Source organism: Apis florea, unplaced genomic scaffold (assembly GCF_048593485.1).
Source record: "Apis florea isolate Af1SG1 unplaced genomic scaffold, ASM4859348v1 contig_1794_pilon, whole genome shotgun sequence".
NCBI lineage: Eukaryota > Metazoa > Arthropoda > Insecta > Hymenoptera > Apidae > Apis > Apis florea.
The window spans coordinates 1,134,914-1,161,804 of record NW_028256482.1 but is presented as its reverse complement, the minus strand read 5'-3'; the positions used below and the strand labels follow the sequence as shown (position 1 = coordinate 1,161,804).

The window sequence follows — 26,891 nt, the reverse complement described above, 5'->3', positions numbered from 1 at the left end:
TAATAATATGATAATATTATTTTATTTACAAAATTATCAACACTAAAATCTGGACAAAATATTTTGTAAAAATTATTTGCTTATATTTTTTTTCTTTCAATCAAGTAATATTTTTTTTTATGAGTCTTTTCTTATTGTTATATATATATTTCACAGTAAGTGAATTAGCTATATCTTTTATATATCTATTTTTTATTTTATAATAAATGTTAAAATTATTTAAGTTTTATTCAATTTATTATTTTAAATCTTTCAAATAATTAAAATTTTATTAATAATAAAGGAAGTTTTATTAATAAAAAATTTCTAATAAAAAAGAAATAAAAAATTATAAAAGACATCACAATTTTATTTTAACAATAAAACTATATATATTCGTTTAAAAATATATTTATTGATTCAATTTTATAAAAATAAGATATTACATTTTTAAAAAATATTGTATATTTTTATTTTCAATTAATATTTTCAATCTTTTAGTGTTATATACCTATGTATGTGTATATTTTTATCTTTTCCATTACGGTTCAACAACATCTGCACTTAAAAGGTTTTAGAGAAGCCTTCATAAATCTTCCGTGTGTCAGTTTACATATAGCCACGATTCAACAAAGTTGTATTTCTTTTGTATTGCTTATTTCGATGAGAGCATTTATAAAATTCAACATTGTAGTGAAAGAAAATGATTCAATTAAAAGGTAAGTGACATTTTGTATTTTGATTTTCGTTTTTTGCTAAAAAGATAAAAATATAACTCAAATATAACTCAAAATACAATATCCAATAATGTAACAAAAAATTTATTTCATTATTATTATTATTTATAAGTAAATATAAGAAATAAAAATTTTCTTCGTGATATTTTTTGTTTTTGTCGAATTATTTTTAAAAAATTTTTTTTATTCTTCATTTTCAAACGGATAAATAAAGTTTAAACATTCATATTTTCTGTTAAAATTAATCAAAATTTAAATATTAGTATTATTTAGTATTTTTTTTTTAATTTTTAATATGCTAAATTTTATAAAATTGAGGCCAAGTTAAAGATTTTTTATTAAATTTCAAATAAATGTAATAATTATTTTTAGTATATATACAAATATTATTCTTTTATATTTAAAAAAAAGTATCAATTGATATATCAATGTAATACAGTATAACAGAATCTTTAATTTGATATATGAACTAATTAGAGACAAAAGCGTTTTGATAAACGAATTTTTGCACAACAAAAATTTTACAATGTTTTATAATATTTATAAAACACTAATACTTATAAATATACTTATAACTATTATTGTTGTTAATTATAATATTATAATATAATATGATATATATATATTTATTTATTTAAAAAAATAAGAATGTGTTAAAATTAAAAAAAAAATTTTTATTTGAACAATATATGATGACACTATTTCCTTCTTTTCATACAATTTTTGTTCTATATTTATTATAATTTAATTATACATTCAAATTTGTTATTATAAAATTAATGAGATATTTGATATTGCATGAAATATTCTTCCAAAATGCTATTTACAAATCAGAAAATTGATATAAAATATAAAAAAAATAAATATAAATTATTTGCTATTACTATATTTTATTATTAAACATTTTATATAAAATAAGTATACATCTATATTTATTCTGTTCAATCATGTTTCAAATATGTCAGAGAATAAAAAATATCAAGTATGAGTGAAACAAGAAAAAAGATTCAAATTATTTCCTTGTTAGAATCAGTCAAGTAATGAATTGATTTATAAATAAATATATATTTTTATACAAGTATGTATATATTTATTAAAAAATATATAAATACAAAAGTAATTATTTATTAAAATAAAGATTTTATTTATTTTATAGTTTTTACAAAATTCTTTCTCATTTATTGACGATGCGGCGCTTAGCTTTGATGGAAGCCTGATAATGTGACATACTTCTGTTTAATTAACTGTGGTGGAAATATATAATATCATTAATTTAAAAGAAATACGTGATGATATGATGTTTGATTTTGACGAAAATTTAATGCATTTATTATTTTTCGGAATTTTAAATATATAGTTTATAATTTTGTAATAATTGTGTTGAATTTTTTTCTAATTTTTGCAATTTTCAATAATTTGTAATTTCATAAATAATAATAATACATTAAGTACGAAAAATATTATTTATTTTTATATTAATATAATTTAAAAAATTATTTAAAATTTTTATTACGTAATATTCAATTTATAATAGATAATCACAAATATAATAATAATAATGAAATATTTTATATAAATAATAGTAGCATGTTTTTTCTTTCTTTTTCGGAAAAAAAAAAGAGGAAATAATTATTTTGCAATAATTCAAGGATTCAAATTTAAAGCCATACCTTGAAAAATACATGAAAAAATGATAAAACAAAATGTAAAGTTTGTAATGTATAAAAAAGTATAATTTAATTTTAATATAATGAAAAATATATCATTTAAAAAAAAGCAACATGTAGGCATCATAAAAAATTTTATCAATAAATCTATTATATCTATTAGATAGAAATATTACAATGACTAAAAATTTGATAATTATTAATAAAATCATTGATGTATTAGATATTAAAATATTATGTAATGTAGTTAATATTATGTACACGATATATTAATGAAGATAAAATGCAAACATATGTATTTAATTTGATTAAAATTCAAAATAGCACTGTAGAAAATTTATGTAATTGCCTTACAGAAAAATGTAATTTATCATTATGAGATAAAATTTTATAAGATTTTAATTTTTAATGAATATCAGATAATGACATTTTATTTTTCCACAATTAAAAAATAAAAATCATTATAATTAAATATAGCTAAGTTTTAAAATAAAATTAATAGAATTAAAAATTTTAACGAAGATTTTCAAAAATATTTTTGATATAACAATTTTATGTTATCATATTTCAATGCAAATAAATTTTTAGAAATAGATTAAAAACAATAAGTGCAATTAGAATTTGAAATAAAAATTCTTACATATGTGAAATATATAAAAATTTGTTAGAATTATTTAATTATTAAATTTATAAAAAACAAATAATTCCATAATTAGCTAGCATTTTACATGTGATGAAAGTTTTACAAGTGATAACAAACAAAATAACTTTGTATATTAAAAAAATAAGTTTGTGTATTATAAATTTTTATATTTCTTTTTATATATTCGTTTATATATTCATGTTTTATTGTATAAACTCATATTTAAATTATCATTGTGTATTTTTATAATATATTTTTTTTATCTATTACGTATTATGTTACATTATATCATACTTCTCTATTACAAATATTTTTGTAATATTTAAATATTATTTAATTTCTTTATTATTATTTCGTTTTTTCTCTTATACTTGTTCAATATTGCATATTTTGATTTATTTCATTTGTAGCAATATTTAACATATAATTAAAATATTTTTTAAGCGATTTCGTAATCATGAGCCAAGCATCGTCTGTTGCATCCTATCATGTACATAGTAGTATAGTATATCTATACTATCTATTAACAATGGGAATAATTTGACATTATATATTTTTCTCATGCGGAAATTCGCTGTAGGGAAATTGAATCACTTTCAATAATAATAATGTATTATGTCCAGCAACTCTTATAATATTTATGACGAAACAAAGTAAAATTGCTCTGTTTCCATTACACTATTATTTATTTTATTCTCGCCTCATTTCATCTAACGCGATTACTTTGGTTATAAGTTAATAAATAAACTTGAATATTTTTGTATAATAATTTTTTTATATTTTATATTTTATAGAAATGTATTCATAAATAATAGCAATTCGAAATCAACCTATATCAAGATATACAATTTATAAACAACGAAGTATCAATTTTACAATTTCATTCAGCCGATTTCATTTTTGTACAAAGAAAGAAAATTCGTTTGATGCTCTTTTAATTTTAGCTATTATATAATGAACATATCTGATTATCTTTAAGTATTGCATCACTATTTCCCTGAATTATAGTTAATGATATAGATAAAATATGCTTTTATTTTTAAGTATACTTAATGTGTTAATTAGGTTAATTCTTTCTTTAAATCTCCAATCACTAATACTGATATATAAAACTCACGAAAGGACTTTTTTTCTCTTCAATTATCGAACTCAATATTATAATTAAAATAAAAATAAAAATATTTCGCATCTTAGTTCGAATGAGCTGCATCTTCTTAGTTCGAATATCGATTTGCAAAGTTTATATGATGTAGACAATTTGCAAAATCGATTAGTATTCTCGATATAAATGTGGCGCTGATTATGCACATTTAAATTTCGCGCCTCTTATTTAAATAGATGATGGAGAAACTAAAAAGAAGAAAATAGAGTTTTTCTTATTTCTTTACTTCTTTCTCTACTTTGTTGTATTTGTTATATTTTAATTATATGTATACAAATTTGGGATCACATATAAAATAATAGTAATAACTTTGCAATTTTTCGTCTTTTCTTTTTATTTTTATGTGATTGTTTGTTTGAAAAATATTTTAATTAGTATGTCTATGTCTATGCATTAGTCTTTTAAAATTTTTTTTATAACGCATGATCCTAATCCTTTTTCTTCTATTTTTTCCGACCTTTCTCTTAGTATTGTTTCGTATATACAGAGTGTTCCAAAAATATTGGAACATTCGTAAACTGGAATTTCCTGACATAATTTTGAGCAATATTTTTCCTCGAAAAAATTTTCGTTATGGCTTTTTTAATGAATTATTAACAAAAAATATTGGCCAATCACACGTTGTCTAATCAATAGCCATGACAATATTGGCTACATGCCATCAAACAGGAACAACATGTTATTCATATAATTCAATATAATTTTTTATCGATAAAAAAAATATTTGTTATATTCAATGTAATTAAATATATAATTTGTGCTCGACGACTTTTTCGTAGGCAAAGTAGCAACTCGAAATGATTTTGCACATATGTAACAAGTGTCTTAATGTAAATTCACTAAATTTCTTCACAAATTCATTTTGAATCTTGTGAGGTATCACTATTCACTATCTATTATTCTAATTTTTCGATTTCTTTCGCTTAATACTATGTCACTATTTCCATCACTGCTTTCATTTTCTCTATTAATGATTACAATCAAATTTGTTTCTTCTCACCAGTTCAAAATTAATTTCATCTTCACTTAAGCTAATCTTATTTTCGAAATCCTTTTCTTAGGGCTTCTGAATTTTAAACTATAATACTTTTGTCAATTCAGATTGTCAAATCTGAATTAACGTTAGAGATATTGTCAGGATCATAGTTTTGCAGGAATTTAACATCTTAACTTGCAATATCGTATGATCGGGCAACAAACGCTTACTGATTTTCTTGACATATGGACATGCAAATATATTTTCTTGAAAAATATTAAAAAAGTATGTTTAAAAATTTCATCGAAAAGAATATTAAACGTTGTTGATGACAATGAAAGTTTTGCTAACATCGTAGAAAGTGATTTTATATTTTAATTAGTCATAGTGATAATAGTGATATTTTAGTTATATTTTTATAAAAAATGATAATGAAGATCACAATAATTATCATGGATTTGGAAAGAGGAAGTTAATGAAATAAAAATCTGGAACTACACCGAGATTTCTGGCATAAAATTTCTGGCAATTTTAAGTCAACTAGGTGAAAACAAAAAAGAATTAGACGTTTTAAATATAATATTTGATAATATATTTTAGAATTCTTGTTGTTTTTATTGATTTTATGCACTATTGGAACATAAATCGTAAGGCAAGGGATTAAGGATATCTTATCTCTATTTACAAAGAAATAAACAGCTAAGGAATCTATTCACAAATTAATGCTCTTATTAATTGGAGATTACAAAATTAGATTACAAAATCTAGCATGAATAAAGAATTGTTAGATGAAACATCGTGGCAACTGAGAGTCGCTTTTCGAGTGCAAAGGGTTAATAATTTTTAAGTAATTATGTATCGAATTCACTGATAATTGTTTGTTATTTATTATCCATTATTATTTCGTATGTTATGTACTCAAAAAATAATAAATTACTATCTAAGATAAAATGATTTTTCTAAAATTAGATCAAACAATTTAAATTTTTCTAAAAGAATTTTCAATAAATAAATAACGGATTATAAACGTGATTGAATTCTCGCAAATATTTCTGAAATATACTTTTGTAGAGAATAGAATAAGGTGAGGAATCTATAAAGTCAAATCATGGTAATTAAATATGAAATGTTTAATAATAAGAAAGTACATTGATAGCGAAAGTCATGAAACGACGACGGGGAAGAAGTTATCCAGAACTGATGTATAAAATGAGGTATAAAAAGTACTTGAATTCTTAATAATCGAAATCATAAGAAAAGCAATGTAGGTTGCTTTTTTATAATTCTTTTATCTAAGTTTGCAATGAAAAGTTAAACAATATGATTTATAAATTTATGTCGTATATGTTGAAAATTTGTTGAAATCGATTCATGCCCAAATAATAAACAGACATTGAAAAATATAAAATTTGAAGAAACACTTTCTTTACTTCACACAATCATTCTAGAAAATCAAGTATTGTTACAAGTATTACGAAGATGCTTGTATTATATTTTACTAATTCTCTTTTCCCATAATTTTAAAAATTGTTATTTTTCATTACTTCTTTTCTCCTGAACATGAAATTGAAATTATCTGTCTTCATTTCATTAATAAATTAACAAATATTTACTTCATAAAGAATTAGCTTCCAAAAGAAAATTCTACTATGTCTAAAGTACATTTTTTTGATAAAATAGTTAAAGTTTCACAAGCTTTTCTTATTTTCTCTTAAGAATTATTTCTTTATGGTTAATTAATTCATTAATTATCATGTTATTGACATATATATATATATTTAAGTGTTAGTCCACATTTTTCCTTGCAATGTTCAACTATTTATGTTGACAGATTTTTTTATAGGATATGATTTTCACTGTTCATCGATTTCTTTTATTTCTTTCTATTAGTAAGATTAATAAGCAATAATGAATATGAAGAAAACATAATTATCTACTAAAGTCTTCATTAACAAATTTATTTCTGGAGTTAGTTAGTTTAATTTCAGCAAAAGATTCTAATATTTGAAAGCATTTTAATATTTTTCGAATAAGTAAATAAATCGGAGTATTAGTGATGAATATTAAATTTTTATTTTATTCTTTTTTATTCGTCATTGTACTTGTCATATAAGCATATCTGTTATCGCATTATATTCATGCAAGTGTTAATCCACACATATTCTGCAATATCGTTTGAGTCGATAAAATAGATATAGATTTTACTTTCTCTGTATTCATCATTCATTTTTATTTCTCTTATCAAATTGAATGAATGAACATTGATAAAACTTTAAATAGTTCACGTGACGATATAATAATTTGCACGAACTTGAATCATATGTATTGCAATATTAAGACTAATTATCACAAAAATTATCACAAAATTTCTAAAATAATACATTTTTTATTGCACCATATATTTAATTTTGCGTAAATATACATATTTTTCAGGGTTGTTTATTTCATTAGCACTGGAATCTGAATGAATCATACGTGATGTAATATTGGGATTACTTGCACGTTTTTAGAATGAAGCTTTATTATTAATGCATATAATATAATATATATAATTTCTTTGTAATCATACGTGATATTTTTTTAATAACTTTAGTACCGTTTCTCTGTAAGTCTTTTTATTAATACGTGCTTATTGAAATTAGTTTAGTTTCTGAAGAAAAATTCTATTGTGTTCAAGAAACACAATCAACAATTGAAATATCGATAAAAAATTAGTTAATTTCTTTTTTTTTTTTTTTACTGTCTTTCTAGAATACATATAATTGTACATATCATATTAACATATCTCTTATCATAATATATGTGTCGCATGTACAAAATTCAAATTAGTTAGATCTCATCCTGTTTTGCAATATTCATTTCGGATCAAACGGAATTATGTAATTATGATTCATCTGTTTAGTTATTTCTTTTTATTTTCATCTGTTATCGATTCGATTGAATGAAATGAAATGAAATTCCGTAATTTCTTGAATATAAAAAAAATGTAAATATATATACACATATATGAAAATTTAAAATTTGGTATGGCAAAACATTTATTCAAATTAATTTGTTTTTCTAATTATAGCAGTGCAATAGTATTGTAACAATATATATATATATATTGCATTTTTAAATTTTAAGTTTTAACGAAATAATCTTCATCAAATAATCTTAAAAAATGTGTTATTTCTAGCCTTTTATTAATAAATGCATATTTTTAGAATAATGTCATTTTGGAAAAGATCTTTTCTATAATGTTTAAAGTTAATTTTTTTAATAGAATAGTAGAAGAATGAGTGATTTCCATCGAAATTTTTATCATTTCTTTTTAAATAGATTTAGTGTATAGATTGTAATTAAATGTTATCTATTTATTAATTATTTTTATATCTCGTATCGGTTCGACGAAGAATTGATAAAAAAAAGTTAATGTTCACTTAACGATGCAATCAGCATTGATCCGAATGAATTATACGTGATGCAATATTGAAATTAATTATTGCACGTTCAAAATAACAAGTTTCTTGTTACGTGTAGTATGCATCACAAATATTGGATTAGAATTTCTTAACAGATTATGATTTTTTTTTAATAACTTTATTATATATTTAATAACTTGTAACATAAAACTTTTTCATTAATAACTCATTTCTCATTTCTAGAGTTAGATTCATTTTGAGAAAGGATTTTGCAATGTTTCGAATGGAATAGTAGAAAATATTATTAATGATAATCCTTTTTCTCTTATATTTCTGAAAATTTCTGGAACATTATAATTGTCATATCCATTATTGCGTTTTGTATTATATGTATATGAATTCAAGTCTTATTCCAGATTTGATATAAAATGCAATCATCGTCCATCGATTTTTTTGTTTATCAGTTTAGAGTAACGAGTCAATAGTGAAATTTCATAATTTCTTGAATGTTAGAGAAGCATAATTATCTAATTATCCAACCTTATATTAAACAAAGTAGAGATCTCTACTTTGTTTAAAGCGTATTTTTTGCATAAGAATTAATAATCTCCATCGAACTTTTTGTTATTTCTATTTTTGCTTGTATCGTTTACAAATGCATCGATCATATTATCGATGTATATTGCAGATAGATACAAATTTAAACGTTACTCTCTATATTCTATTTTGCAACGTTCAATCATTTGGATTGATAAAATAGATTTGGTACATACTATGATCCATTCGTTTTTTTATCACGTAATGAACGAATAATAATTTCGTAATTTATTAAATAAAAAGAAAATATAAATATATATATAGTTATTCATATTTATATTTTATCGTAATTATAACAATATATAGTGATTTTCTTGATATTATATTGTATATATTATTTAAATTTATTTTCAATTAATTTCTAAGGTAATTTTAAAAAATATGCATATAAAATATATGTTATATATTAAATATACCTAGCTTTTCATTAATAAACGTTTATTTCTAGAGTTATGTAGTTTCTACAATGTTTGAAGCAAAGAACTTTTTGAGTAGAATAGTTGGAGAATAGATAGTCTGCATCTGAATCTTTGTTGTTATTTTTGTTTTTCCTTAAATTTTAATAATTTATATCATACTGATGTATGTAATGCACAAATATAAATTCAAGTGTTACTCCACTACCTTTTAATATTTAATCATTTGATAAAACAGATTTGATATATAATTGTGATCTATCTGTTTGCTCACCTTTTTTTATTTTTATCTATTATATCGATTCGATTAATGAGCAAGATTTTGTTTCTCGAATATAAAGAAAACATAAATGTATATTAATATATATGTGTATACATATATAAATGTTTAAGTATTATTATCATATTTATAATTATAATTAATATTATGATATAGATTTTTGTTTTTATATTCTAATTAAATTTTAAGGCTCATAAAATAAACAACCCTAAAAAATACGTTATTTATACTTAGCTATTGATAAACTTATTTCTAAAGTTATATAGTTCGGGAAAAAACTTCTGCAATGTTTCGCTTCTACAATTTATAAATATGATAATTAAAGATAATTAAACCTTTATATTTTCTTATTTCTATGGTAATTTATACATAGTTTAATAACATATGTTATTACATTATTGATGTATATAATATATACTTATAAATTCTGTCATTATTCCATATATCTCGCTTTACAATCGTCTGTTTCGATTTGTTAAAATTTGTTAAAATTTTCGTACAGGTTTAAATATGATTATCTCATATTTAAACTTTTTTTATTCTTTATTTCGGTTCTATGAAACAAGCAATGATGAAATTTCAGAGCAAACAGAATATTCAAAATGTTATTTTTCATTCATTTCGAATATGAAAGCGTAATTATCTGCTTTCGTTTTGTTAATAAATGTTTGTTTTGGAAAAAAGTCCTCTTTCTAAATATTTTTCAAATAGAATTATTGATGTGTTGTCACTGATTTCTATAGAAATTTTTTCTTTTTTTTCTATGAAAAGTTTTATACATATGTTTTTTAACGCATTTGTTATAATATTATTAATGTATATAAGTACATATATTTTTGCTAGAATCTTTGATTTTCTATCATCAGGATATTATCAGGTTACGTATTGAGAGTAACCAGTATTCAATGGAAAAGAATGACAGGGAATCACAGCAAATAAGAGTAAACGAAATATATGTAAAACCACAATGATATTGTTATCAATTTGAAATTATAATTGTATATGATTTCAAAGAGGCTAAATAGTAATTAATTATAGTAAGTAACTAACAATGTTAAGTGTTATGAACAAGTGAATGAATAACGAACTTAAATAAAAATTAATGTAAAATTGTGTAATACAGAAATACATAAATATAATCAAGAATCTATTATTAAAATGTAATAAGGAGGTAGCACTATGATTATATTACAAATTTAAAATGATTACTACAATTAGAAAAACATATTCCAAACATCTATTTTTATTAATTTCAATGACATAAAGTACTTATGGAAATAATTGTTTATTTCATTTAAAAGAAATAGAAGGGCAGTACAGAAAGACATTAATTTTTTAAAAAAAAAGTAAGCCTGTATCTCAAATCGAATACAAATTTTCATTAAATTTTTTATGTTAAGCCAACAAGAAATGTAAAAAGAAAAATAAAAAAGAAAAAAAATTTAAAGGCTATCTCCAATATTTATAAACATAGCAGAATAATCTCTTATAATTAAAAACATTTCAATATGGTCTAAAGAAGAATTTATTTATCAGAGAAATTAATATCAATAAATTCTACTAAAGTAAAAACAACTATGCCAAAAACTCTCATAAAAAAAAATAGATTATTTTCTGAAATAAAATAAAATTGCATTCCATAAATTTCTACTTCGATAGAAAAAAATTATTACCAATTTTCAAATTTTTATTATCAGCAATGGACGTAGATAAGGATTGGAACAAAAAGAGTTTAAAATTTGCAATGCCAATCGTAGTCTAAAATGTAAGTCACATAAAAAGAATGTAACTTAATGTCATCACTATCATAGATATAAGTATATATTACTATATAAAAATATACAATTGCATAAAATATACAAAAAATTACCTTATTAATTATAACATAATAAAAAAAATAAGACAGAAATCAAATATAAAAATAACTAGAAGATAAACAATATGAAATGAATAGTATAAAATATAAGTTATATTAGATAATGATAACTGTTTGCGAAATTTATAAACAGCTTATTCTTCATATAGAAATTCCTTTCTATTATTATCATTCGCACACCTCTCTTAATCCTAAATAAGAGATGATGTTATCTGAGAATACTGTCATTTTTGAGATGTCGATTTTCGAGTCGATTTGCAGAGTCAAGCACTGTTGACTCTATTAACTGCAATGTCATTGATTATTATCGTGCCTCACCAGAAAACTGTAATTCTCCCAATTGAACTAGGAAGAGATTTTCCGAGTGCACAAACTTTACTTGAAGTAGAGTCTCATTGAACAAATTCTTTTCTGATCGAATACGACTAACATCATTTGCTTTGACACCTATTATGAAAAAAAGTCTCATTGTGAATAATGTCGTAGTCTAATTGCTGATTATGAAGATACCTAACAGATAGAATTTCTTTGTAATTACACATCATGATCTAGCCGTCAGTCACGATCATTTACTGTGACATTATGAGAGATTCAGCTCTCTCATAGACATATACCGCATTTGTAATCGCACTAATACACTCCACTCGTAAAGAAAATATCAATCAATAGTCACAAGCATCTGTTTCTTCACACATAGTCACATATAGAAGAAAGAGCATTTGATATATCTATGTACTTAACAATCCACTATTACTATATTGGCGCGAATTTTTTAACTTTCAATATCGTATGAGAGACGTGATACAAGCGCTTACTAATTTTCTTGACATTCTTTAAAAATGAAGAATAATAAACGTTGTTGATGACAATGAAAGTTTTGCTAATATCGCAAAAAATGATTTTATAAATATTTTAAATAGCGATAGTAGTGATATTTTATTTTTACTAGATATGAAAAATGATACCGACGAAGATCACAGTAATTATTAACAATTAGAGCTAATGAAGTAAAAATCTGAAACTATACCGAGATTCCTGCCATAAAAGTGGCAATTTTAAGTCAACTAGATGAAAACAAATAAGAATTACACTTTTTAAATATAATATTTGTTAACATATTTTGGGAAAATATTGTCACGGAGACGAATCGATACGCAAATAATGAACAATAAAAATAAAAGAAAAAATAATCGAAACATGGTTTCCTGTTAAAGTCGAAAGTGTGAACGACTTTGAATATTGCACAAATGTGGTGTCTAAACTGACGTTACTGCTCGAAGGACCACCTACTACCGTAGGAATTGTATAATCGTTTATATTATGAGCTCTGAGTGAACAAATGGTGATACTTTAACTCTTTGTAGCTAACTGTGTGATTCTAACTGTATTTTGATGTACACTGTATCGTCTGAAATTTATCTGTCTTCTGTATCTATTTCTAATTCGACTGCGAGTGGTTTTTCCTCCAATCCTTGCCTTTCGCTCAAAATACACACAGAGGGTGTTCAGACAAATGAACATGTGCTGTTCAGATGAATATATGCTGTCGAGACATGAGCAAATGGTGCTGAAGAGACAATGCAGTTTGTCTATAAGAATTTCTGTAAATTTCCCTGTCCCTTCAGAAACTTTCACTTATATCTCAATTTCACCTTCACTTATGTTGTCAATATGGTCAATATGGTCCGGAGACGACCGTAGCAACGCCTAATAAATGTCAATACCCAAGAGGGAAAACATGTGCATCTACAGAACTACTTCGAAACAATGGATTTATGAGCGTCCCAGCCTGTTGGAGATCATTATAGAGAACTTTCCTGGGTACAACTCAAACAGGTATATCAAGCTTGGGGGAAAACCCTTATATATGGGGGCGAGAACCTCAAGTTTTCAGTGACGCACAAGGCACTCGCTCAGGAATCATTCTTGTATTCCTTTCACAAGGAGACGGAACTCAACCATTCGTGCATTCCTCCCACGAGAAGACGGAACTCAACCGTTCGTGCATTCCTCTCACCAGGAAAGCAACAACTCATTGAACCTGTGTTTTTACTTGTGATAATATTAAGAACTCGTACTTCTGTATTCTGTGATACGGTGAAGCATCACGTACATACGAATTTACGTTTACGAATAAATCGAACACACTGAACTTTGTAATAATTTATTTATTACTAAATCTCATAGCTCTAAGTACCACTTTGTGCTAGCAGAAGGGTTAGTGGGACCTCCATTTCCCGCGTTAGAGAGCAGTTTCAAATGATGGGCGCTAGATGGAGCTGCGTCGCAGCGCGTGGGGATTTTTGCGTTTGTTTGCACGGTGATCCATCACATGGCGTGCAAATGTGACTTGTAAAGTGGCTGTTGCTGTGGTATCTTTGTTTAAGTCGAGATCTGGAGAACGTTACGAAAACCATGCCCGTTCATAAATTATTGTTATTGAAGGTATTCGAATTGTTGAAAATAAAGGCCAGACTTCACAAGCCTTGTCCTGTGATGAGATCTAAATATATATTTTACATTATGCATAATAATGGCTTGAGTTAAGAAACCAACAATTCAAATGAATTGATCTAAGGGAGCAATATGTTTTAAAAAATACCACGCGATCGAAGATTATTAAATTTTTGTAAATTTTATCAAGACATTAATAATGATTTAAAATATGTGTTTATTTAGAAATTGTAATAAAAATATTTTATGATTTATTATTCACTTCAAGATGATAAATCTTTTTTGTTCAATCATTTCATAATAATTATTTATTAAACATCTTCCAAAATAAATTGTACTTTATAGATAGATTTATGTATCATGATGGGATTTGAACAACTTGGAACGCTTTTCATGTATAAAGCAGCAATATTTTTTTGTAAAAAATGGATTGTATTCGTTGTATTCGTTCATGAAATTCATATATTCCGTTTTTAATTGCGAATTTTTCTTAAACATGTTCCCATTCTTTGCAATTACATTTTAATCTAATTAAATTGATCAGTATATAGTCTTCATTTTAGTCGAAATGGTGAAATTTTTCAAAAATTTATTCATGAAATCCATATATTTTGTTCTTAATTGTAGATTTTTCTTTAAGAATGTTTCCATTCTTTCTTTCTTTTCTATTATCTTCTTTAGAGAGTTTGTAAAAATGTTATTAAAAATTCCTCATTATGAAATATGTATAAAAATATGTTATAATTTAACATAAAAATAAAAAAACTTAAGGTTTTTTATATTATAAATTATGATTTTTTTACTATACTGGTTGCTTATTTTTATGAAAATTGATTGAATTTATTTTTATTCGCAAATTATTTATCTCTCATTTCCATTCGTGGATTTAAAATTACAACAAATTTTTATCATAAACTTTAATAAGATCAAAAAAGAAATGGGATAAATTAGAAATAATCAAATGTTCAAAATTTGAATTTTTATGAATGAAAAAAATTAACTGCCTAATAAACTATTAAAAATAATATTTGTGTTGGCGTTAATTACATGATATATTAATTGTTTTATTCGATTAAATTTCTAATTTAATGTTAATTTAACATAAGCTTATCATCAAAGAATTTAGTATCATCATTTGTTATTATAAGACTTAAATCAATTATATCATAATTGTTTAATCAGCGATATCGTAGCATTTGAATAGAATAGAAATTTCAATATTTTTTAAAATTTAGATATTTTGATTCAAACATAATGAAATTCGTGATTATTTCAAGTATTTATAATTGTTACACGAAGAGATTATCTAAGCGACTTTTGGAGTTTTGAATATTGCGAAATGATGAATATGACTTGTCCATTCATAATTGTGAATTGGATAATTTATTCCTGATAATTTATGTTTGATATTATAACGAAACCAGTATTAATTGAAGCTTGAGTTTGCTGTTATTATATTAGAATAATTGCATTGTTTAATTGTTTAATTAGAGGATGAATGTTATTGTTCTCTTAACTCTTGGAATTGGAAATAAAATTTGAATGTGTAGAAGACTTAGAATGTTGATGATAGATAGATCTTGAAGACTGCATGCATTATGATTTTCTATTTTGATAATATTGGTGCGCAAAATGATTAATTTTATTTATATAATTTTATATATTTTATGACAAATCATACAAAGTATGCGTTAAGAACAATGCTTTTTCCTTCTCGTTTAGCTTAAATGCTTTCGCCAAATGAATTCGAGGTTTTGAGATATTTGGGGATAAATAATCTTATTTGTTTAATGAAATAAAGAATAAAAATTGGCATATAAAAGAATGTATAACTATTTAAAAAGGAATAGAGATGATTTTTAAATTTTTGAAACGTCTCAATTTAAAAATTAAATAGTTAAAGATTAATGAATGTATCATTCGAAACCATTTAATTTTGTGCCATGTAATTTTGTATTATTATTTTATATTTTATATTGTTAAATTGTTATTCAGATATATAAATACAACTAGATTTCACATAAAAAAATCAAATTTCAAAAAAATTAATATTTTTGTATATAACACTATTCTTAATAAAATATTTTTCTTATTTCTCATTTTAAACAAAACAATTAATACATTTTTTTAATATATTGTTACAAACATTGATAGCTATAAAATGTGAATTGCAATGGAAATGATAATATCAATTATCAAAACTATTGATATCAAATGTGCTCTATATATATTGCAATTTTATATAACAATTAGCATTGTTTTAATATAAATAAAGTGTATGTAAAGCTATTAGAAATAAAATAAAATGAATAAACCGAGAAGCAAACATCCGGCGAGCACAACATTTGTCTTCTTTGATGTGGAATTTTGAAAGACTTTTTTTTTCTAAAAAGAAAAAAAAAGATGGTCTCAAACGTGAGTTTTCACATTTGGGAAGCTCCTTTTCTTTTGGATTGATTGTAAATTTCCAAAACTCCATTGAGAATCAGTTTCAAAATTACATATTTGTGATTAAAAAATTAAAAGACAAATAAGAAACAATAATGAATCCTATAAAAGAAAGTTACTATTATTAAGAAAAATTGAGCGTTGATTGATAGAAAAATTATGTTGAAGAACAAGTTCAAGAATCTCACTATTTTCAATTAATACTAATTTTAAAATTATAAAATAGCGAAAGTAAAGAAACAGGTGGTCATCTTTTTAAACAATCGTTCAAATATTAATCTAAATAATTTATGCGGCTCATAATGAATGGTTGCTCCTGTTAACACTTTATTTCCGATTTTTCCTTTGTCGCGTTCTTTAATATTAATTGTGTATTACTTGAATGTGACAGAACCTTCATTTTGACGAATTTTCTTTCTACAAAAAATTTCGCATAGAGTGAATGGTTGCGCAAGTGCTTGAAATAAAGCAATTTGAAAAGATTAATTTTCGAGAGAACTACGAATTAAAATAAAATAAAATAATTATTGACATGATTTTGAGAACAGATCATGCTTCCAAGATAGGTTTTAACGTAACGGGATTGAAATATCTTCTCGATCTGGAAAAAATTATGTAATAATAATTGACGTTAAATTTTCGTTGAAGAAAGCGAATTTCAAGAATAAAGATTTTTTATCAATCGATTTTTTATTAAATTATTAAGAATGAAGATTAAATATTAATTAAAAGAATGCTTATCAATGAAGAAAGAATTATTGTCAAGAAAGAAGAAAAGAAGAAAAGAAAATTTAAGAATAAACAAAAAAAAATAAAAGACAAAAGAAAAATTCTCGAGCATTTGCAGAAACCTTGTAACCGTGATGAAGAAAAATCAATTTTAAATTTTCAATTTTACTTATTGAATTTCAATATGTGTTCACGAAGTATTTAGAAGGAATTGGAAAATGTAATTGGACATAAAATTAATACTTTTAGAAAAATACCAATTAAACAAAACCGTTTATTTGTCGCCAAAAATTGATGAACTTAAACAAAGAAACAAAGAAAATCCTTTTCCCATTTTGTGCTTGTCAAAGAAATGAACAATAATATAAGAATATTTTGTGTTGACCACAAACGAAGACTAAGCAAAGTTATCAAAAAGGACCCATTATTCTGAGAGAAGACTCTTGATGCTTTATCTAATTTTGCTTGATGTTTTTCCCAAGTTTTCTCACTGTTAATTTCCAAAGTAGTTATTGAGAAGATCTCGATAAAATTGTCAAAAAAGTAAAAAGAAAATTTTTTGTGTGGATTATGGATTAGTTTAAATAATACTATTCTGCAACACTGTCCTCAGATTTGAATAGATCTTATTTGAAAAATTTACCTGGTATATTTAAATGATAATTAATAATTTTTAAAAAAGAAAATATTTGAAGAAGAAATAATAAAGTTAGAAAAAATATTCTTCTGCCTGAGTCAAGCAAATTTGTAATCAAATCAAGATTTTATATGTATAATTCGTAAAGAATTGTTAGCAATGATAAGGTCGATACAATATTTTCACCATTATCTTTATGAACAAAAATTTCTGTTAAAGATATCGCGTTATGGTGATTAATATCCTTCCAGAATTGGGTGGGGTAAATAGATGGATGAAGCATCTACAACAATATGATTTTGAAATTCGATATGACTACTAATGTTCAAAAAGAAGAGAGATCTTATAAAATAAATTGCAATAATTGTCTACATCAGGAAGAAAAAAATGGATACAAGAGAGAAAGAAAAATGAAATTTCCTTGCAGACGAAATTCTGCAAATTTAGAAGATTGAAAGCTGATTTAATTGCAAGATAAAAAAAAATTGGATACATTTTTAAACAAGAAATTAATCTGGCAAAACAAAATACTATTGGAAAATGTTGGGATTACGAAAAGGATTATTTCGAAAATGGTAATCGAAAAATAATGAAAAGCTGGTATGATTACTGATATTTTGGAGAAAGATTTCAGAAAGAAAATAATAGATATTTTGAAATGAACAAAATATTATCGAAGACATGTTAATTTTAATTTTATTGGATTCTTTGATGAGATATAGAAGATTAAAATTTACATTGCAATACTTGGACAAAGAAAAGATCCCTTAAAAAAGAGGATTTTAAAGAATATAATATATCCATTTAATATATCCATTATAAGAATATATCCATTTAAAAGAATAGTATATTGGAAATCTTGAATGAAGAAATCGGTATATGCTGATTATTTTATAAAATATCGATTATAAAATGATTTGCAATGTTGATGCTAAACTAATCACAACCAACAACCAAAGTTTTTCTTTAACACATAAGGCATTATGGAATTTCTAGAAATTCATTCCGATCAAGAGTGAATTTTCGAGTCAAATGCTTTTCAAGAATTAATGAAATTAATTAAGACTCTGCATCCCTAATCGGATAAATTAATAGACTGTTTGATCATTGAACATTGCTCCAATATTTATCAATGTTTGTTGCAGAAAATAAACGTGATTAGAATGAATGGATTCTTCCTTTTGACTCATCGTACTTTACGGCATGAGTCGACATAAATATCGCCAGTGATTTTCTATAAACTGTTCATATTTTGGAATTTTCCTCCTTTATTAAAAAAAAGATATATATTAAAGAAATATAAGAAAAAGATTAAAAAAAAGATTCATCAATTAAGAGGCAAAGATTAAAAATTTTTTCAATAAAAATGGCTGTGTCAATCATGTCAGATAAAAGAAAAATATTCAAAATTACAATCGAATTAGGAAAAATCATATATAATTATAAACGATTTAGTATTTCTTAAAGACAAAACATAAAATTATGCATATAAATCAATTGAATGAAATATGTAGAAATAAAATAAAAAGAAATTGGATTCATTAAATAAAGAAGAAGATATTTCATCACAGGACGTAAACGAAAATAAATTTCTTATTTTAGCGATAATTTTTTTTTCGATCGTGAAAAAAGCGATTTCAATGAGAAAGTCAGATTTTTTTGCGTTCTCCTCGATTCGAAGAAATTGCATTTCCGCAATAGAATTCGTTCTTAACACGTGGTTTAATAAGCAACGAGTGCCATTCCATGTTGAAGAGGAATTTATTGGAGTTCATTTTGGAAGGAATAATATTTCTTTGATGAATTGGAAGGAGATTTAATGATATTTGAAAAAAATCTATTTCAGAAAATGCTAAGAAAGAGGGATGTTCGAGTAAAAGACGAGAATACAAATTTAATGAATCCTAAAAAAGAATAAAATATTCAGATACTAACGTCTTGCTCGAAATATTGGCATGCTTATTTTCTAGGATAAAAATCTGAAGAAGGATATATATCTCTCTTTTAAACAGAAATATAAACTATTAATGAAAGTATTGAACTATTTTATTGAACTAAAATTGAAATCAACGCTCAAACTGAATTGCTGTACTATAAAGTGATATACTTTATTTGACAAAAAATACACATTTTCATTGATATTATCAGAATAAATAATACTCGATAATAATAAATATATACATACATTTATAATAAAATTTTGAAAATTATTTATCTAGTTCTAAATTCTGTACAGGTCAAAAAGTGTTACTTGAATTATTTACGTTGAAAAAAAAATTGAAATTGAAGAAATTGACAAAAGTAAAATATGTTAAATATATTATAATTATAAATAAATTATAAATTGAAATCTTTAACTATAAGACTATAACTTCACTTTAAACTATAAGAAAGAAGTTTTAAAATTTAATAATGATTTAACACACAACATGATAATTTTTGCTATATTTAATCTGAAATGAGAAATAAGAAAATAATATTATTTAGAATAAAAAAGTATTTTGAGTATATAATTAGAATAAACTTTTTTTTATCTAATTAAAATAATTTTTCTCGTAAAAGAAAAATATTATATATAAATAACATATATATGGATACAACTTTCATTCTTTATTCACATTATTTTTTAATTATAATTATTCCTAAATTATCGTTATATTTTTCATTTTATATTTTTTATATATTGTTTCTTTCCTTCCAATCTCTCAAAGGCTTTAAAAAAAAATGAGATATTACAAAAAAGATGTCTATCGAAACTGTTGTCGAATCTTGCATGTTGAAAAGGTGAAAATGTACGCCATTATTTTTTATCTAAACATAAATTAAATTCCATATTTTTGAAATTTATTTTCTAAATTTAATTAAACTTAAATTATTAATCTTGTAAAATCAAATGAACAAAAACTTTTTTCTAATTATAATATAGATGGAGAAAATTTTATCGAACCACGACAAAATAATTTTAATATATTGTAATAAGGAAATACAAAAAGATTAAAACCGACATGATGAATTCATATTAATAAAACTGATATACGACGTTAACTAATAATAACGTAAACGGAGTTTTATTGATAACTGCATTATCGTGGTCGATAAATTTAAAAGAAAATCAATGAAATTTTTTTTAAAAGCTTTAGGATTTTTTTAAACTAGTCTTAGCATTAGTATTTTCGATAGAACAGTCGTGTTTGTTAAGCGCTGTTCTTAAAACAAAATTGAAAAGTAGAATAGAAATATTGAAGATTTTTACACGTTAAAATTAATATCTTTGTTTAATGGAAAATTCTTGAGTACAAATAGAATTTAATTTTTACAAAAAAAAAAAAATTCAATTATTCGATTAGAGTCGAGATTAAAAAATTTAACGATAGAATTATTATAATTAATGATGTGGAAAATATTCATGAAATAAATAAAGCATAAACCGATTCAATCCATGAACAATCATTAAATCTTTTTAATATATGAAAGATAAATTAAAATAATTGTTTGCAAGCACTTGTTACAAAATTTTAATTCATAATCTGCTTACTCGAAGAAAATTTTTCACATAGCATTTTTCAAACCTTTTTCTCTATTATAATTGGATATCGTTTTTTTAAGTTTAAACGAAGAAGTTAGGATAATGCTGCTCGAAACTAACTATTCTTGAAGAAATGTTTAAGTGATATTTGAACTTTTATATTTTTTAAGATACTTCAATTTGGCTAGAGCAACAACGTGATCTCAAAGTTAATACATTCTAGACACGATTGATTCACCATTATTCTACTAGTTTAAAGAATTTTTTCAATTTAGATGTATTGCAAGTTATCATTTTGACTATTATACTATAATCCTTCCAATTAAATTGCGTGAAAGGAATTTCTAAGAGCATGAGTTCTTACCATTAATTATCAAAAATAAGAAAAAATCTATTTATTTATTCAATTAATATTTCGTAGTTCTAATCGCTAGATATAATCAATAGATAATTTTGTTTGTAACTATGTATCATGCTATTGTAGCATTGTGAGAAACCTATGACAAGTCTACCACAATTGTTATTCATATCATTGTGAGAAAATACATCATCTGTTATGAACATTTAGCTGAATCGAAAGATCATTCTACATATGCGATAATTACGTGAAAAATGATTAGAATGATTATCATAATTCAAGAAACATCAAGGCAAAGAAATAGCTAAACATGATATGATAAAAAAGTCATGAACGAAACATTTGAAATAGGACGAAATTCTAAATTGTGAAATATCGAAAAAATTATCACACACATTAATGCAATTTTTTAAAAATTTAAAATAAAACACTTCAATATAAGTGAAAACGTGTTTTAAGCATATCAAGTAAGTATGTTTCATTTAATTACAAATTTAAATTTTTAAGTAACAAAAAAGAAAAAAATATACACAATTGTACAATATGATGAGTTGTCTTAATAAAAATTTTTATGTCATTGATGTTTTAGTTTGATTTTTATAAAAAAGAAATAATATAACAATATATATTATTTTTTTATATAAATAATGATAATATTTATATTATAAAATATCATTATTTAAGTATTCACTTTCTGAACAATCAACAGTATTGCTGTATTTTTTGTACATATTAATGAAAAATATAAATATTGATGAATAATAAAAATAATAATTATTTATTTATTTGACTAATAAATCTTTTTTTTACAGAGAAACTCTTTTTCAACCAACTATAACATATAACTCAGTAAAAGAATCTCTTTATTTCCATACGATAAGTTTAAATGAAGATATCAGTATTGCAAGATAACATTGGATTAATAATAAATATTTTAAATTTCAAAAGATTATAGTTATGATAACGCAAAAAGCTTCAACAGATTTTTCATTTAAAAATTTCTGTATCAGTATATTTAACTAATTTACAAATATAAAATAATTCAAATGAAAATTAGTTATACATATATGTTAACCCTTTGTTCTCGGCCGAATTAACAACTCGAGACGAATTTTCGTTCAGTGAATTTCTTACAGCTAATTTAAAATTAACAAAATATAAAACTTTTATATTTTAATATTTTATATATCTTTACATATAGAGAAAGAAAATTTATTGAATATCAAACTCTATATTGTTATTGTTTTAAATTAACAAAATATAAAAAACTTTTATATTTTAATATTTTATGTATCATATAAAGAAAGAAAATTTATTGAATATTAAACTCTATTATATTGTTGTTTTGTACGATATTTTATAAAGCAATCGTCAAGATGCATCTTTAAAACTTATAATTCTTTTTAACTTCTATGTTAAGAACATAACTTGCTCTCACTGTCTATTATTTTTATTTTTCGTCAATCTCTTTTTTATACTTCATCACTGCTTTCCTTTCCTCTATCGTCAATTCCTTTACAAATAGAAGTAATTTCGTCATTCAATAATCAAACTCATGTTCACTCGATGTTGCTATGCTATTCTATGCTTACAAAACTTTTGAAAATAATATTCCTATTGTCAAACTCGGACTAGGATACACAACTCCGATCACGATTTAATTTGAGATAAGAAAATCCAGCTATTCGACAATATATTATTCTATACTTCGCAAGATTATATCTGAAGAGCTTAAGAATCTATTCATGAAAGGATATTTTTAAAAAATCAATCATAAATAAATATTGTTCGAATCCACCATTCGAGTGCAATTTTGCAAATATGATCCTCAAAAAAACAAATTATCATAATCGACGTAATTATAATGTTTTAAAGAGTAATTATAACCAAATAAATAAATAAATAATATAATCTTGTCAAAAATTTAATGATAAAATTTTGTAATCAATTATAGTTATTATATGCAATGAACGGAATTGATATAAGAATTTTATTAAAAATTCTTGATACAATTGTATGAATATCTTATTAAATATTTTTGAAGAATTTCTTCTGAACCTTACAAATCATGCTTAAGAGTATAGTAAAATGAAAAATATTATTTTCGATTTTCTTATTTTTTTTTATGTAGAATCATCATCTATCCATTAATAACATTTAATATCATTAATAATTTTTCTTAATACCTAATATTAATATATTATATTTTCATGTTTTATGTTATATTTTATATCTTATATAAGTTTTTTATATATAGATATAATTTTAATATAAATTATATATAAAAATCCACAATTAAATTATATGCTTTCTTTGATCACCGATGAATCAACTTTTTAAAATTTTTCAGGAATATTTCTAGTGTTATTTATCTCGACTTTGGATCATTTTAAAGGAATTGGTAAAGCGGAACCGTATTACAATAATAACAATTGCTCATCTACGGATAGCATTATTATATTTCATGCGTCAAGTGAAAGGCAACACGATGAAAATGAAATGGTGGTCGATATTCTTATTAATGAAACTACAAGTGACACGAATGTTTCACATTTCAAGACATCTACAGATTGGAATAATTGGCCAAATCTTAAATTTCCTAGCACAAATTTAGAAAAACAATATAAAATGGCGAATTTACATTTGGAAAAGGGAATATTTGTTTTTGACTTTCTACGGAAATTTTTATCATTTATTCAACCTTATGATATACCTATTGGTAGGTATTTTTATATTTTATGCTATATTAGGTTTAACATTTTTTTCTTTTATGTTAAATCTTTATTTTCTTTTATAATGTATTTGTTTATATTATATGATTTAAAAAAAATATTGTAATAAATTCGTTAAGCAATTATAAAGAGATTAATCACTCATAAGAAAATTTTCAATCATTATAAAAATACGATTTTGCTGAATACTGTTATAAAGTTGATTTTACATAAAAAATTTTAATTGTAATTCTTTAACTATATTAATAATAAATAATTTTTTAAAATAATTTTTTAATTTTTTTTAAAATATTTCTATAATTACATGTATTGATTATTCCATATAATCATAAATAAAATTGATTTCGTTAATTTCATTCATTGATGAGTGTTGCGTGATTTATAAAAATTATGGTCAAATTATGGTCTTTCATTTATCGATTTATGAATGTGCATATTCAATAGACAGCTATGATATTGTCCAAAAAGTGCTGATTTTTAAAGAAAATTCAAAACAAGCATTTTTATGCATCAATGTATATTTATTTAATAATGTGTGCATCTCTATTTTTGATACAAATTAAATCATTATCATCTTAAATCATTTAAATCTTCCCAAAAATTCTCATATTATATAGTATACTCAAAATGATAAAATAATTAGATTAAATATATAATTAAATCAATAGATTAAAAAATTTCCTCGTCTTGGAGGTTTCATATCTTTAAGAGCTGTTGTTTACTAGAGCTTTAGAGATTGAAAACTATGGTTTCGAGAAAAAGCAGAATCAAAATCTATTTTTGTTTCTACGAACAAGATAAAAAGAAAAAATGAAGAAGGAAACAAAGCTATATAGAGGATGTGCAACAAATAAACATTTCCAAAAAAATTGTTATAAAAAGAAGAAAAAGAAGGAAAACCAAAAGAAGAGGAGGATTTCCGGCTTTTATTTTCTGTTGTCCTCGTTATATTGAAAATAAAGTCATCTTTAAATCTATTAATTATCGAAGAAACCGTCAACAATGAGAAAATTAAAATAATTATTGACACGAGCTTAAATTTAAATCTATTAAAAATGGATCATGCTTCAAAGAGAGATTTTGGTGCAACGGGATCAGGGATTGAAAATATTTTCTCGATCTTTGGAGAAAAATTACGAAACTATGAAAGACGTAATTTTGTAATTTAAAAATAAACTTCAAGAAGAATTTTTACTAATCGAAACGAAAGAAAAATTGTTTATTAGATTATACTAATTTCAAAAAATATAAATGTCGATTAGATATTTTATTTTTTGGAAATATGTTTATTGATAGAAAAGAAAAAAAGAAATCAAGAACAAAGAAAAAAGAGAAGAATTTAAATGAAAAGAAGATAATAAAAGAAAAGAAAAATTTTATAACTTTATAATCAATGTGCAGAGGGATTGATGGAACAATAAGAAGTTGAATTTTCAAAACTTACTTATTTTTTATTATTTTATTATTTTAAGTTTTGTGATGTATTTGCAAGAAACTCAGAAGAAGTTGAAAAATGCATATTGTTCAGCATAAAATTAACATAAGTCTATTAAAGTATCATTGTCCTTTAATCGTCGCCAAGAACTGGATGAATTGTTAAAGAAAATATTAAAACAGAAAATGTTAAAAGGATAATAAAAAATAATAGCAAAATTGAATGGTCTTTGATCTTCTTCGATTATTCTTGTTAAAAAGAAGGATAACAGCATAAAATTTTATGTCAATTTTAGATAATTAAATGAAATCACACAAAAAAGATTTCTATTTATTTTAACTAAGATAAAAGAAACTTTTGATGCTGGTTTTCCACAGTTGATTTATAAAGTAATTTATAAAGTGATTAATTTCGACGAATGAGAAAGATAAGAAGAAAATTATATAGGAATTAAATTATGACAATTCTGTTATTAATGCTATTCAAGCTTTGCAATTCCCCTGTCATTGGATATCGTATTGGCAAATCTCATTTGGAAAATTTGCCCAAATATATTTGAATGATGTAATTATCTATGAAAAAATATTTAACGAGGAAATAATAAATTTAAAATAATAAGATAGTCTGCGTCGAGCAAATCTATTTATGAGCCCGAAGAAATGTCTCTTCTTTGTAAAAGAAACAAGATATTTGGGACATATAATCGCAGAAACTAGTAAAAACAGAGTGAAAACAGATCCAGAGAAAATTAGAGTCATTCAAAAATGGAAAACTTGTCCAGTTTATTAAATTTGTAAGAATTTTTCATTAATTCTAAAACCGTTGTACCATTTAA

At 23.4% G+C, this 26,891-nt stretch overlaps 1 protein-coding gene across 2 annotated transcripts in view; it reads left to right on the top strand.

The window, feature by feature from the left end:
* The first annotated feature begins 582 nt into the window (after positions 1-582).
* The window catches only part of prom (prominin), a 59,841-nt gene continuing 33,532 nt past the window's right edge, over positions 583-26,891 (top strand). Inside the window, exons 1-2 of one of the 2 annotated variants that reach the window (XM_086912691.1) lie at positions 583-698; positions 24,240-24,608. In XM_086912691.1, coding sequence (XP_086768817.1) covers positions 683-698; positions 24,240-24,608 — 385 coding nt within the window. In that variant the 5' untranslated portion in view covers positions 583-682. The remainder of the gene's footprint in view (positions 699-24,239; positions 24,609-26,891) is intronic. The other variant, XM_086912696.1, reaches the window with a different exon arrangement.